General features: G+C 45.0%; 1 protein-coding gene across 4 annotated transcripts in view; it reads right to left on the reverse strand.

Moving 5' to 3' along the window:
• Window positions 1–15,549, reverse strand: part of ptbp3 (polypyrimidine tract binding protein 3) — a 30,744-nt gene extending 15,195 nt beyond the window's left edge. Inside the window, exons 1-6 of one of the 4 annotated variants that reach the window (XM_049018765.1) lie at window positions 15,111–15,549; window positions 2,411–2,482; window positions 1,729–1,898; window positions 965–1,111; window positions 511–678; window positions 50–160 (exon numbers count right to left, since the gene is read on the reverse strand). In XM_049018765.1, the coding sequence (XP_048874722.1) occupies window positions 50–160; window positions 511–678; window positions 965–1,111; window positions 1,729–1,898; window positions 2,411–2,435 (621 nt within the window). In that variant the 5' untranslated portion in view covers window positions 2,436–2,482; window positions 15,111–15,549. Of the gene's footprint in view, window positions 1–49; window positions 161–510; window positions 679–964; window positions 1,112–1,728; window positions 1,899–2,410; window positions 2,486–14,540; window positions 14,984–15,110 lie in introns of those variants that run through there. The other 3 variants (XM_049018764.1, XM_049018767.1, XM_049018766.1) reach the window with 3 other exon arrangements.
• Between the last annotated feature and the right edge of the window lie 896 nt (window positions 15,550–16,445).

Here is a 16,445-nt window from a genome sequence, read left to right on the forward strand (position 1 = left end):
AGAGAGGCTGTGCGGCGCTAACATGGATGAGGCGGGGGCTGCTACTCACCGCTTTGGCATGCTGAGCATTCATAGGGTCTGAGTACTGGAGCAAAGCCTGGAACTGGTTATTCTTGGTGAAGGTGATGATCTTCAGGACGGTTCCAAACTTGGAGAAAATCTGTGCAAAAATACATGCAAGACCCATTTCGACTGACGAGTCCTTTATTCCACCAAACGGCTAATCAACTGATTTTTAATTCCTGTCAAGAAGGAGAGTTTACTCTCGGATATCTCTGAACATCATTAAAAAGTACAAGCAATGTGCTGGAGGATGTGGCTTCGAACACAAAGTGAAACTATACATCCATTGAATCTGCTAGAGAAAGACCAGTCAAATGACTCATTCTCCAACCAGCCACTGGTACCCATTTAAAAACAACCAGATTCCTCCCAAAACCCAAACCTGTGTCTGATACGTAACCTATAATGACAGAATTTCTCAAAAAGAACAGAGGGAGAGGGACTGACCTGGTGGAGCACCTCCAGCGAGACAGGGTAGAAGAGGTTTTCCACAATGATGCGTAGTACGGGACTCTGGCCGGGCACAAGAGCGCCCTCGCTGGCCGACGCAGAGCTGGTCAGGGTCACGTTCCCAGAATGCAGCGTGTTCACTGCCTGCAGGGCTGCTTGGGCTCTCTGTGATGTTCACAAAGGAAACATTTCCTACCACACCAATTCTAGCAGCAAAATCTTCCCTGTTGCTAATTTAAGGTGCATCTTTGAGGTTACTAGGCGTTATTGTGATTGTTCAGGCACTTGGGTTAAGCTATGAGTATGTAAAACACTTATTTTGGCCATAACAATCGACAGCACAACAATAAGAAAAGCATTATTTAAAAAGTGAAGAAAATCATTTGTTAAATAAACACTCTGGGTGCAAACTCAAGGGATGGTTTTCCTTGAGGCGGAAAAGCTAACCCACCCCCTGATTGGGCAGGTTGTCAGTCTTCAGCTCCCGGTGGTTGGAATACTGGATGAAAACAGGCTGATTGCGGATGTGTGGAGTGGCAGAGGTGTAGTAGTTGACCATTGTGATTGCTGCTTCTTCTGAAGCCATTTCTATGAAGGCCTGGGGGGAAAAGACAGTGTGCAAAGCTGTCAGCAACGTCTGAGCTACGCAGCATATGCAGTCAGAGAGATCTTTGAAAAGAATCAACATAAAATATCATGTATGTACACAATATATGGTATTCGTATACACCTCAGATCTCTATATGAGCTAAGACTGCAGCTAGCTCTCTGTCTGCTCTTTTCCGTCGAGACTACCGATCCCCTCAAACCTTCCGGCAGTCCCCAACACTTAACATGCGAGGATTAGCATGAGGGTTGCAAAGGGGCAGAAAATTTCCGGAAACTTTCCAGAAACTTTCCATTCCATGGGAAGTTAAGCTGGGGAATTTTGGAAATGTTGAAAGTTGGGAAAGATTTCCATGGAAATGAATGGGGACGTACGAGAATTTAGCAAGCCTAGAGCCCACGATACAGGCATTTGGATGGGAACAGTATGCAAAAAAAAATAAAAAATACAAGATGGATCACAAGAAACGAGAGTAAATTAAATAAATCCCTGCAATAGCTTAAAGACCTACTCCCCTTGTGAAAGGGCTTCCTCACTATTATCCAGTATGCTAATGAGAAACGAAGCAAATGACCCGTGCTGATGCGGCTTTTATTCTCTCCACCTACTTGGTTTTTCCCTTTAAGCATCAACAGGTTAGTGACTCTGCCAAAGGGAATTCCGAGGGAGATTATCTCTGCTTCGGAGACCTCAGTGGGAATCTTCCGCACGTGGAGCACACGGGAGGGGCCACACAGAGACCTGTCTCCTTTGAACTTCTTGCTGTCGTTGCCATTAGCTGCAGGAGGAGAATGTCACACAGAAGCCATTATTCACAGGAAAACCACTCGGTGAACGATCAGTCTGCAGTATGTGGTACAAATTCTCGCTCTCTTCCCGTCCCCAAAAGTCTTATTAGGTTTTTCCAAACTGCTTTGCCAGCAACGGACTCCGGAAAGCCGTCACCAAAAGCCCCACACTTGATAAATTTTTATCAACACTTCTTTATTCATATCAAATCTAATCGCATTGACAAATGTGCTTCGGTTTCAAGTATTTTTACATCGTGTTCCATCCTACGCTCACGCTGAAGCCACGTTCTCCACATTTATCCGCAGTATCGGCTGTCAGTGGGCTCCTTTCAAACACGCACATGCCCACTGTGCGCAGGAACGCCACGGCAGAAGTGGAGCATTTCACTGTTGACTGAGAGGCACCCTGCTTGACTCTGCACACCAGTCAAGCCTCGCCTCTTCCCAAGATCCCCTACTCTCTCTCAGCTGCTTAAACATTCAAGGGGAAGAGCAATACCTGTAGATGGAGTAGCACTGCTCATGGTAGATGGCGGTATGTGAAGGCAGAAGAAAGAAACTCCTCAGATCCCTGCTGGAAGACAAAGACAAAGGTTAGTTAGCAGGCATTCCCACCTTTTTGCTGGTCAAAGAACGTGAGAAATGCAAAAAGACAGCATGACTATGCCAACTACTGCTGAAAATCATTGATCCAACAATGACGTTAATTACAAAGTCAAACTAAATGCATTTTATGCAACCATCTTGGTTTTGGTGACAAAAACTTTCCGCAATCAAATGCAGGATATTTATATTATACCTTTAAAGATACTGGATCAGAGTGGCTTTTATAGGCCTCAATTCATTTTTAATTTGACATCAAAGCTCAGTGAAGTTAAGTGAAGCAGCACAACGCCAGTAATGCAGGTTTGGGTCACGTGACAAACAAGTTTGCTCAAGTGATCTAAAGAAAGAAACGCATAGAAAATCCAAAAATGTATACCGAGTCTTCGCTAAGATATTGTTATAGCATCTGGATCAGTTCCAAGATCTGTGTGGCAATGCATCACAGCAACCGGGTTGGTACCTAGATCCATGTGGTGCAAGATCACAGCAACTAGGTCGGTACAAAGATCACAGTGTGGTGATTCATCACATCAACCGGTTTGGTACCAAGGTTTGTTTGGTGATACGTCACTGCAACTTCCAAACGAAGATGTTTTCAAAATGAACGAATCAGAACCACGATACAGGTAATGCAACATCACAGCCATCAGGTAGGTACCGTGATACATGTGGTTGAAGATCACAGCAACAGAGTTAGTACCAAGACAGCGTCACAGTGATCGGGTCAATATCAAGATCTGTGTGGCGTTACATCACAGCGACCAGGTTAGTACCAAGATACTGTCGCAGCAACCAGGTTGGAATCAAGAACCTGTCACAGCGACCGAGCCGGTACCACAACCCATGTGGTTGTACATCACAGCAAATGAGCTGGTACCAAGATACTGATCACAGGGACTGGGCTGATGTCAAGACATGAGTCTGTTACATCACAGCAACTGGGTCCCTACCAAGGTACTGCCACAGCAAACGGGTCAGTACCGAGATCTGTGTGGTGATACACCACAGCAACCGGGCCGGTACCCAGATACTGTAACAGTGACCAGGTCGGTACTGTGATCACAGCACTAATACACTCACTGTAAAGAGGGGCCATCACGCATGGATTATGACAGCGCAACACGCACTAACCCAGCGGCCGTTCAGGGACACACCGGCCTGAACAGAAGCCCCCTCAGCTCATTAACATGAAGCACTTCTACAGGCACATTACACACCTGAGGAACATTAACAGCACGTCTGACTCCCCGGCACTCAAGAAACAAAACCAGCCAAGCCGCTTTACATCCTCCACCATCCATCTTACAAAAGCTCTGCTCCCTGACACATCAGAATACGAACCCCATCTTTGACACAAGCTTCTTTTTGTTTTATTCCTGCATCAGACGCCCTTGAATACTCTTATCAGAAGAAACGCACAAAGAAAAGGACAAGCCAACACCATTCCTAAAAACGGCAAGATCGTTTTCGCCGCCTTACAACAAACTGGTCCGAAAATAACAAGCCGTCAAACTAATGAAGCTCCAAAGTGTAAAACAAGAGGCGACTCCATCTCGACGCAAGAAAAACGGGAAAGTTCCAGGGAGAAGTCAGGAGTGTACCTGAAAGGCATGTCAGTCTAGTCCTCTGTGAAGGGAAGAGGGGGAGCAAGCAGGGTGAGGGGAGGGTCCATTCGGGCCTTGAGGAGGTTTGAGAGAGAGAGAGAGAGAGAGAGAGAGAGAGAGAGAGAGAGAGAGAGAGAGAGAGGAGGAAGAGACAGTGGAGTGTGTGGAGAGAGAGACACATGGTTTCAGCTGTACCGTGCAGTGAACCTGAAGCAGTAACAGCACACGGCTGCATCACGGAAACCAGCAGGGACACAGGTCCGACAGCTCGATAGGCCGGTCTCCCCGGAAACCGGGGCAGTTTGGCCTATGAGGGGGGCAGCTGTCCTGTTAGCCTGTGCGATGCCTAAGAGGGACTGAATGGCAGACATGCACAAACTCCATTGTGTACAGCATCTATTATTAAGCACGGTCTCCTTCGTCGGTAACAGGATACAAGCTGACAAATAAAGGAGGGAAGGCGGGGAAAAGCCTGCTGGGCTCACTTTACAGAGGCCCGGTGGGTCAGCAAAGACGGTGTCGGGGCCCGCAGCAAACTGGCACTGCGAGGAGGTCACAGTGAGCCCAAAACCAGGGTCAGCTACCGAACAGTGACGCTAAACTGATTTTGCCTGATTCCGACAGGCCTAATAACCACAGTCCATCCAGCCATCTTTCATGAGCGCTGATCCAGAACAGTGATGCCACGAGCGAACACTACGGCGTTTATTCCCAATAAGTCCGCAGGAAGGGGCTGCGCTGACCAGCCCTACAGAACAGTGCTCACGCACTTCACAGAAGACCGGGCACAGGCGAGGATGACAGTCATCACGAAGCTTAGAGGTCTTCTGTCCTTCTGGGTAGCACGTGCACAGGATGCAGGGGCGGACAGCAGCGGCCGGACCCAAACGCCTCAGGATGCCTGCAGATTCACGTGCCCTGGAATCACCTGGAGCGAGCGTGACACCGCGAGCCATCAGACATTCACGATTTTGTGCTTTTCTAACTAGTGAGGTGTGAAGCCGAGACAGACCGCTCAGGCACATCTACAGGGAAACGATACAGGTACACAAGGCCTGTTCTGAGGACCCAACTCGCAGGGCTTGTCTTTTATACCGCCTGCCTAGCAAACACAATGACTGTAGGAAACAGGAACTGAAACCTCAGGTTACTAAGGCGGAGTGAAGGCTGGTGTACATTTCCCGTTAATATTCTAAGTGTGTAACAAAGAGGGGTGCAGCAGACACTGAGCCAGCTGACATTCAGAGCCTGTGGATACGACACATGATCCAGCGGCAGATTTTTTTTACCAGGGTAACATTATCTAAAAAAAATTACAAACGACCCCACCTTCCTTACATGCCATGATTTGGGTTATTATAAGCAGGCAACGCCAAAGACAGCCAATGACAGGAAGAAGCCCAGGCACATTAAACCAATGTGGTAAAAAGGTAAGGTCCACTCTGGTTAGGGTCCAGTGCACTGCTGCTGAGGTACGAGAAGCTTAAAGCACTGTCCTTACACGGAGGTTCAGCTGCATAAGCCGACAGTCAAAACAAAGCCTGCTCTAGAGTCAATGTTTTACTATAAGATATCAATATTATCGTTTATTGTGAATATCTTTCATATCTGGCACTTTAATCCCTCACTAATGTGATCCACCATGGGAGAAACGCCGGCTAATTTTATTTCACCGCAATGAACGTCACAATAAAACGACACTGTTGAAAATGTTAGACACGTCTAACTTGATTAACTCGATACTCTTTGCATTGCTTTATCTTGCTATTACTCGATGCAATTGTCGTTCATCGGCATTTAAGCGCTTGTGCGTTTCGTTTATTCGAAACTTGCAGTATTTCAAAACTTAGAATCGTCAAACCTTGAAGGCTGGAGGCTCTCGTCACTTCTTATTATTACAGGCGAGGCTGCATGATAATCACTGCTGCAGAAGAGAGTTTCAAATGGGGGGGGGGGGGGGGGGGAGACACACACACACACAGACACAACTTTTTCTCTCCACTCTTACCATGATTATAAAACACAGTAATACCACTGAGTTAATGAATAATGAAACACAATCCCAATTCAGAAAAATATCCAGTAACCGTACACCTAATGCAAGCTTATGCTGCCCCCCCAATCCCCCCCCCCCAGTGGTTACTGGGAACAGGCTGTCCGAATTAATGGCTGTTCATTCCAAGAGGAAAATGTTCAAATTTTAGATTATTAAAATACCAAGATCTCGACGATCACTACCCACCCTCTCTCTCATATCAACTAGGGCTAATGTAGCAATACTGTGAAGTGGTTACAAAGCACAACACCAACATCCAACAACCAGCAATTGTGCAAATCACAAGAAAAACGTAATCAGGCTAACTGAACAGTCAGGTGAAAACGATTCAAAATTATTGCTGGTCCATTGACCAAATTATTCTAAATTAATTATTCTAGTCAAATTATTATACATGGTATGGTACCATTTAGAATAATAACCACATTTCCAAATTTTGTTCTTCATGAGCTGTGGGTCTCTGAATTTGATGAGGAGGATGTTTACTGCCACCTACTGTACGGGAAGCCATACTACCGCAGTACTGCATTACAAGGAAAAAATGACACTAACAAAATACAGTGACAAAGAAAGTAAACGGAGTTGGCACACGTTTAGTGCTCAGCCGCCCGACACAGAGCCTGTCGCTTTTTAACAGCCGTGTAAGCGTACAGCTCGTCTTCTCCAGTATATCCTCACAGTTGGGCCTCCTACGGAATTTAGGAGGGTGATGCCCAATTTGAGGATACAGGCAACTGCAACATCCTTCCCAGAAACCAAGGATTTCTGGCTCAGAAAATAAGCATCGTTTTAATTTTAATGTGTTCCTGGGTAAGTGAGCTACATACAATTCCTATTGTTGAGCAGAGGAAGATTGCAAATATCCACAATTAGTATCACTGCTTGAATTAAACCAAGCGGGAACAATTTCAGGCAGACCTGCGAAGATCTGTGGTATTTTTCACTTCTAGGCCTCCTCTCCTTCAAACTTTATAAATTCAGCACAACATCTCACACAGAAATCCAACAGCACCCACCATCTGTCACCAAATCTGGATTAACCTGTCAGAACTCTCGTTTTCATACAAATAAATACCACTTCCACCACAGCAGGGAAGAGGGCTGTACGGCCATTGCAGTAAAGACAGGAAGCTCTGAGTCTTCAGCATCCCGGTAGGTGCTTCCCAGAGCCGACTCACCGCCTCAAACCCACGACGAGAAGAGAAGCCACCAACCCCGTGTCTCTCATTTCTCCTCCCTCAATGTGGCATTTCTTTGCTGTGCAATAAAAACCTCATCTATCCACTATATCTTTTAGCAATAGCTGAAATGCACCCATTCTTCTCTGTCTACTGATCGCGTCTGACATCGAATTCTCTGATGAAAAGATGTTTTATGAAGTCATCTATTGAATGAGTGTTTATGTTTCTTCTAGTTAACATTTGCATTCATGACCGTCGTTCGTATGAATTACTTTATATCGCTAATTTTAACACTGATAGCTAGATAGCTAACATCGTTAATTGTGAATATAAAGCACGATCAGTTTGTATCTTGTTGACACTGATATATTTGCCTCACTGTCAACAAACCACGCAAGTCCGTTTAAAATATTAAACCGTTCACTAATGGCTGTGCATAGACAGATTTCGATTTGTGGTGCTATGAGTGTGTTATTGTGTTGCTTTAGGTTTATGTAAAGCAGTTTGACAAAAATGCATTTTTTGCATGCCTCTGAAATGGATTATTGGAGATGTGCATTTTTCAATGGCCAGCGATAATATGCAACCACCATTCAAAAAACCGAATAGGCAATGCAATGAGAACCACTGGGTAAATATCCATATTTCATTCAGTATTACAGATTTATTGAAAACACACTTAAACCACAAGAGTACTTGAGATACTTATGGACTTGAGATACTCATAGAAATATTAATCTTTGGGGTATGAGGTCATATAACATGAAGGAGAGGCAGTTTATCAGTCTTGAGCTCTACTTCAAAAATCTCTACTGTCACAACAAACACTGGTTCCTGGTCCCACCGTCCATGATCTTGTTAGCGCTCTCATCTAAACAGAATTCCTGTCCAGTCGTGACCAAAGGGTATCAAAGAGGCCAGAGAGAGGTGTAATCTTCTGAGACGTGCATCTGCATTAACGGCACTCTGAGCACCAATCCAGCTCTTGCTTGAAGTGAATTGAAATACTTGGAACATACCGTTTGAGATGCATTGTTCAGTCTGCAGTACTTTGGAGATAAGATCTCGTTTGTCCTTGTCTTTGCAAGATCATCAGTGTAAAAACCTTGAAGATTGACAGTGCTTTTCCAGCGGCACACAGGAACCGACCAGTATCCAAGCCGTACGATGAAGAGAGACTAGTTACAGCATGGTTTCTGGGTCTGCTTGGTAGAGGTGTGGAGAGAGACAGTGATGCAAAACCAGAAAGACGATTACTGACTGTTCACACGATGTACATCATGATTTACCATGTGCCAATTTCGTAATTTTCTACCACCTCTGTGATTATCGCTGTGTTATGTCAGCATTAAACATTAGCGGAATTAGCATTCGCTTGTGTAAATTTGCATTCCATTCAGCTGAACTATAGTACTTTTTCAAGCAATAGGTTGGAAACGTTCATGTTCTGAGTTATCGGGAATACATCGATACACTGCGATGCACGATACTGCTAATTATGAACAATGTTTAGAATATATGCTTTTTCCTTCAGATAATCTAAGTGCAGAACACTAGTGTTTCCGTGCATTCTGACCAATCAGATGTTGGTGACACAACCAGCTTTGTCTGGTCACGCTTTCGGCTCTGCTTAGCAGCAGGGCCCATGTCAGCATGGATAGAGCTCGGTTCCTGGTGGCAGTGGAAAAGCACCATAATACATCTGAGGAGCTCATTCTCTCACCCTTACAGAGTGCAGACCTCACCGCTGCTTGCAGCAGGCTATATTAATCACAGATTTCATTAAAGCCTGTCATTCACGATCTCAGGACTGCTGACAGGAGAAACCTGTGGCTCAGTGGTAGAAGGGAACCTCAAAAAGGCATCAAAACATCACCCACTAACTGCCACAAATAAACAAAAAGACTCCATAAAACTGAGACAATTATAGTACTTTGTATTCAAAATCAAATCCATGTCTGCATTATATAGTAAAAATTAAATCCTAACTGCTTTATATTTTAATCAGGAATTTTATTTAAATGTCAAGAAGCTATTGAGACAAAACAAAACTGAAACAGAACAGAATTAAATTCTTGATGAATGAAAACGGGCCACCTTGAGACCCGTAGCTACGAGATATGAAACCATGTTACAGGCGGCTGGTGAAGGGGAGATCTGAGACACACGACAGGCTGTACTGGTGGGAGGGCGGACCAACACACATCACTGAGCAATTTAGGGAACAGACAAACAAGTCACAGACGACCACCGGCACAATACCCAATACCTGTACAAAGCTCAGCGCGACCTTCTCCACAGAACTGCCCCAGGGGAGTATGCTTCGGATTAGAGCAAATGTTTAGTCTTTCGAGGAAAGCTACAGAAACCGCAATGGGATACAAATCAGCTTAGCTTGTGTAGGGACACACCCCCAGAAACACCCCCCCCCCCCCAAGATCTCCCCCACCCACACACAGGTCCCATCTGTGTGTCCAGCTGCCTTTTGAAAAATGTTTGCTTCGATAGTGATTCTAGGTCTACCAAATCCAGGGGTCAGTTCTCTCACGATAAATGTTTGCGACATGAGACAAAATAATCCAGAAGGGAAAACTGGGGGAGGTGCGGGAAGAGTGGTTTCAAGGTTTCGCTAGATTTTTTACATTACAGACAGTCGCGAGGTTCCAAACGAGATCCGTTCCCTAGGTCCATCTGTAAAGTGAGATGTGTAGGCAAGTCAGAACAATAATGAAACAATACATCATCATCATCATAATAATAATAATAATAATAATAATAATAATAATAAATATTAAACTACATACTGTACTGTATTATACCTCAAGCGGACAAATCGCTAAAGCCATGTAGTATTATCCACAAGTGTGGATTCGTTATTACGAACTGCTGCATTTAACTGTATTTTTTAAAACAACACGCTCTATGGCATTCCATTCGTAAGAACGAGTGAACTGCAAGTCGGACATTCTTAACCCTAGGACTGTCTGTACATACTAAATATTTTGTCCCAAGGGGAGAGTCCGGCACAGAGTCACAGCCATCAAATCCGGGGCCGGGGGCAAAACACCTCAGCCGACAAAAGCACCACGGAAACGGAGAAGCTGTCCGACACGCGAGACGTGGGCTGACAGTCGCTCGCAGGACAAGCGGCGGGATCGTCTCAGGCAAGGAGCACCACTCCATGAGCTACACGGGGCTCCCTCACAAAGAAGACCCGGCTCCACAAAAACGACTGTATAATGACAGTAGAGAGCAGAAAACAAAGGAAAAATAATGTGGAAATGGCCAGTTATAAGTGTTTGACTTTTATGAACACACTGGGAAAAGAAAGGTGACAACAATCAAGGGAGGGATTTAGTTCTCAAGGAAGCGTAAGGGGACATGTAAGGAGACCAGGACAAGGATGGAGGACCGACACCAGCTGCAGGTTATATTAATGAAAGCAACTGACAACAGAATGAAGGAAATTCTGCCGCTAAACAGAAATAACGACAATGCCGTTAATTAGATCAATTAATAACACCGATTTCTCTTAATGACAGACACAGATAGGCCATCTGTAAGCACAGGCCACCTACAGCTTCACAGTCTTGCTCATACAAGCATCGACAAGAAGGTGCAAGGTTTTCACCGCACTTAAACACCGATGACACAACCTTACTTATGTGCGAGGAATTCGGTTACATAACTCAGGTCAGTGAGAAGCCAGCAGGCCGTTTCCTTAACTCTTCGTGAGGATCAGTAGCATAAGGAATTTATAAGGAAAGGGAGAACAGCTGATGGGCTTGGGGAGACGCTTATCATGGGATATGGCTTTAACTCCACTCCATCCGCATCAATCTACAGAGTGGCGAAGGTGCGCAGGCAGTAGATCGATGGGGGAAGCGGAGCCACAGGGGAGCAAGCGAGGATCCAAGGGCCCCCACTAAACGCCCAGGCTAATTTTACTTTGGGGAAAGCCAAGTATACAGTAGGCGAAAGGGCCTTGGGGTTCAGCCTAAAAGAGCTTGCCTGAGCAAAGCAGAACATCAAACGTTAAAGTGCACGCAGACTTAATATCTCACGACAAATTAGCTGCCGTTATTACAGGCACAGAGGCTAAAGGAGAATAAAGATTGTTCAACCAGCGATTGCCGGTAATGGCTTCCTTTTAAAGATAAATAGAATGTGTTTGAGCCCCACCTGAGGCAGCACCGTTGCACCAGCAGGTGGCGTGGTGACCTCACACCACAGCGAAATATTTTAACGCCCTCACTGCCTGATTCATTCTGTATCTGCGTATTTTAATGGTGATCAAAGAGACAGAATTTATTGATCGCCAGGTGGAGACTAGGGTCAGACCGTAATTAAATTTCATAAAATTTACTGAAGAGCATCCATGTTTGTTTTTCGCCGTTTTGTACTGGAGCCTCGGCAAGACAAAACATCTACGTCAGCTCAAACCTTGCAGATAAGCAGGATTCGCAAATGACACATTCTTCCGCCACACGGCCTTCCCAGAAGATTCTCCCTCCCCAGCACAGAAGCCGAGCTACGCCTTAACCCATGCACGCCGTCTCCTGCTTGGCTCTTGGTGTGACCATCTCACATGAGCGACGGCAAGAACCAGCTGGCTTTTCACGGCTGGGCAAACACAACAGGAAATGCACCAGACACCTTCCCTGGGCTGATTAATGTCCTGCGTTTTCAAACAATGCAAATAAATACATTGCCAAAGCCTGCTCTACTCCCTGAAACATCATAAAACCTACAGGCAGCGGCCTATCAAATTGCAGCTCTTATCAGTGTAGGAAGGCAGTTTAATAAGCCAAGTTCACTTTATGATTTCCCTTCTCTTTATAAATAAAAGGTGCAACCAGGATTAGCTTTGTCACTTTATGCATTTGGTTAATATCCCCATAATGCCGTTAATCCAAAGTAAAGCTGTTATTTTTACTTTACCATGAAATGACCTGGCAGATGCTGCCTTAAAAGGGACCACATAATGTCAGCTATCGAATGACAGTTAATAATTAAAACAGATTCCTAGCAGCTCGACTGGGTTCGTCAGGTAACGTTTAGCTCAGGTCGCCGAGCCGCGCTTCCAGCTTCGCTGACGCCCGGCCGCGCTAGGAGAACCGCTCTGGGGGCCACAGGGGCGGGATCGTCCGCGAAACGGCACGACCAGCCGATTAACGAGTCACCGTCAGCTGCTCTGCTAAACACTTCGCGTGCTTGAACTTCATTTGTGATTTTATACAAGTAAAGGGCTGAAGAATCTATATTGAAACGTAATAATTCCAGAGAATATTAAAGTATCGATTATTATTATTATTATTAAATCACAGTAGTGACGTCCGCGTCTCACTCTGTTTATTGGGGAGGGGTCCAGGAAGGGGGGGGGACTGCCTTCGAAATCGGCCTTCATCCCCTCCTACCAATCTTAAAGAAATAATGAGCAAATCATTATTCCCTGGATTTGTTCTTCCTGCTAACTCATTAACGCTCGCTGGAAAAGGGAACCCATGTTTGATATACGCTTGGCTTCTTCGGGCTTTAAATGTGATTTATGGGTCGAACGTAAATTGAATTGCAACGATGTGCCTACTTTTTACCACCAGCAGATGCAGAGCCCTGTTTGATGCCGTTTAATTGTCAGCGGAGTGACTCGGATTTGAAACGGCACAGTTTTTCACGAGAGGGGCAGTGAAGTCTGCTAATAGCATTTTTCCCCTTAATTTTATCCGAGTCAGCCTTTCACCAGACCAGAAAACAGGCAGGCTGTATAAATAAGGGCTACCTACATAAACTACACAGTTCTAACCAGCATCCGCATGCTAATTACGTTGCACATGTCGGACACCAGCGGCACACACAAGTATACCGTAAACACTCCCGTAGATCTGCCTGTGTTGCATGGCAGATACTTCCAAATTGGGCACCAACAAAGCAAATGTACTCTACTAAAATACACACAGAAACATAAGAAAACATCCAAACGGCAGTAATAACAGTAACGTCTGAATATCCAGAAGCAGTAAGAGTCATGTATGCAGCATCTCTGAAAAGCTAACGACTTGCTTTGCCATTACAATCAATGGCTCTTACTTTCACCTGAAGGGTTACTGTGAACAAAACAAAGCAGAACGTCTCTCCAAATCACAGCCATAGGTCTACAACGGCCATGAGGCCCCACGTCACAACTGAACACAAACAGACAATATTATTCATATAAATACATCTTCTTGCAAACAAACTAAAACCAGGAAGTTAGACAACTGTACTAAAAACACAGACGTATCAATATATTTATTCCTGTTTACTGATAGACCGTCAGATTCTCTTTACAGTAATTAAAATGACATGTGGTGCAGGTAAGAGGTTACAAAAATGTGTGCTATATGATAAATGCAGAAAAAAATTTAAGTTTTACAGTAATTGTTTGCCAAGAACACCCAAAAACTATGAATTTCACGGTTACAGTCGGATTGGAAACGCAGAGATACATTCTGTAACAGTGTTGTTTCTGTAACAAAAACATCTCCAAGGTAGACACATTTATTAGCATTGACTAATAACTCCAGAGTGGCAGTTACTTGGTCATTCGCAGCACAAAATGTTACCGAATTACGTTTAGAGTAATAAGAGAATACATTTTGTATGCGAAAGCCGCAGAATTGAGCAGCGATCAGGAGGCAGCGGGTCAGAGGTTTAAAGCTCACAGGCCTGCATCCACCTTTTGTTCTGCTCAAGACCACATAAAGGTGCCCACGGTTACGGATCCACAGCTTAAAGCACTGATAACGACTTTCGCGTTACCAAATTCAAAGTTTCAACTGACTCATATCATCTAGAAGTTTATCGATCGATCATAGACAAGAATATTTTGGGCGAGTCTGTTGCCGCACGGTTATATAAATGTGACCGATCAGCGGCACATCTACACGTTTCAATTAAAACGGCAAAGCTTCGATGACATGGCTATTTATCAGAAAGGAGGCATATTATCGTTAATAATCAAAGGCACAATTCAGCATTTCAGCAAAAAGAACTCCACCCAGAAGTCACATACACACAGCAGAGCTTTGTGACAGCACCGTGTATCCACAATGTGATTATATAGCAAACTATCAAGTATTCCATTTTAAACAGCCTGATCGCTATGTGTCGTTGGCAAATTTCAGATTTCCCCCTTTTCTGTACCTTAATGTTGCTGGAAAAGCCGAGTCTCTCCATCGGTACATTTTTCACCAGAAACGCCCCTTGGCGATCTTAAAATGGCAGCACGGAGATGTTTCTCACGACTGTCACGGTGCCTCGTTTCGCCGTGGTTTAACTTGGGAAACCAGCACAGGGCAGAGAGCCCATACACGAAACCCAGGAGAAAGCGTCTGAAAAACGCTCCGAAAGGGCAATCGGACGCGTGGTGCCTTCCGCAAACTTCGCAGATAAACACTCAGACCGCAATCGGCCACATCAGAAAGTCACACATGTGCCTCCTCCCCAGGAATCGGATCATCGTTTTGCTGAACCGAATAAAGCGCTGCTTCTGCTTGGAAAAGACACACATTTATCCCGACACCCCGGTTAAGATGCCGGAAGGCTGGCAGCTCCCTCTCGCTCCCGTCTTGCCCATTTTCTCTTCCTTGTCTCTATTTCCTAATATGCATTAACATCCACAGCCCGTCGCACACTTACACACAGAAGCCTCGACGTTTATTCTTGCGGGGAAACATCACACGATCTGCTCCGTGTATAAAGCGTAAGACCTACCCATCCATCGCACAGAAAGGAGAGCCGAGGAACGGAGGTGTCGGTGAAACCCGCAGGTCCGGGTGCTGCTCTGGAGCGGAGCCCCGCGTCTCCCCGCTTCGGCCAGAGGTGCGCTTCCTGCCGCTGACGTGAGCGCAGAAGTGCGGGCATCGAGAAGAGCCTCAGCACACAAAATGGCTTCCCTGTGCAGCAAGGCACTCATTTTTCAGCATGACAAAGGATAATGACATCCAGTATGCCTAAAGGCTGGTTTTCGCCCCGAAAAATGCATTCCTTTTTACAAAAATTATGTGACTGCGATCGGCAAGCTGAGCAACCAGGATTGATGTCTGAAGGTTTTAGATGTCCCACGGTTACTCTCCAGGACTCAGCTGGTGTCCAGCGTGATCCGTAATTGTACAGATTTAGACCATAAGGCGACGGTGGAAGCGTATGATTCACGCGTTTTGTTTCATTTAAGGCGCTGCTTTTTCTCAGCTACCAGTCGTCAAGCAAGACTTAAACGTCACATTATACCTGCGCTACGAATCATCGCTACATTTAAAAAGGAGATAGTATTTCTCATTCAGACATGTGAATCTGAGTGTCAGGTTTAATGAAAAATATATGGTTTTGGAAAAAAAAACAAATATCAAAACATAATTTTAAAATTAAAACGTACGAGTACAATAGTAATGGATGACCAAGGAAGGAGCTTTTTGTATTTAATTTATACTTTATACTGAATTTGTGGGGAAAATCCCACCCTGAAGCAGACAAAGAGATCGAAATGACAAGCTCATGTATAAAAGTCAATGTGCAATTTTACGTACTAGGTGTATCATATTACTTTTATTTTGACAATGACACGACAGAATAATGTAGCAGAATCAAAAACCTGTACATCAGAGGCACAGATTCGTACATTTTAACGAACATAAATCCTGCATGGGGCGGTGCGGTGGTTAGCACTGTCGCTCCCATACCACTGGGTACCGGGGTTGGAGTGTCCAATATAACTACATGTCAGTGGAGTTTACAACCCCCCCCCCATCACCGTGGGGTTTCCGATCCAAAAACATACTGAGGTTAACTGGAGTCACCAAGTTGTCCGCAGGTGTGTGACTATGGCCTGCGGTGTGTTGGCGCCCCATCCCGGATTGTTCCCAGTCCTACGCCTATAGCCTATGGGATGGGCTCCGGATCCCCAGCGACAATGAATAGAACGAGGGGTTTCATAAAATGTATAGATAACTCGAGCGTGATATCAGGAAAGAGACATTATATAACGTTTGCAGCATGGTTATATTTTTCAATCCTGGACGTGTTTCTCCCCAGTTATCTTTGCACTTTGCA

Source organism: Brienomyrus brachyistius, chromosome 7, assembly GCF_023856365.1.
Source record: "Brienomyrus brachyistius isolate T26 chromosome 7, BBRACH_0.4, whole genome shotgun sequence".
Taxonomy (NCBI): domain Eukaryota; kingdom Metazoa; phylum Chordata; class Actinopteri; order Osteoglossiformes; family Mormyridae; genus Brienomyrus; species Brienomyrus brachyistius.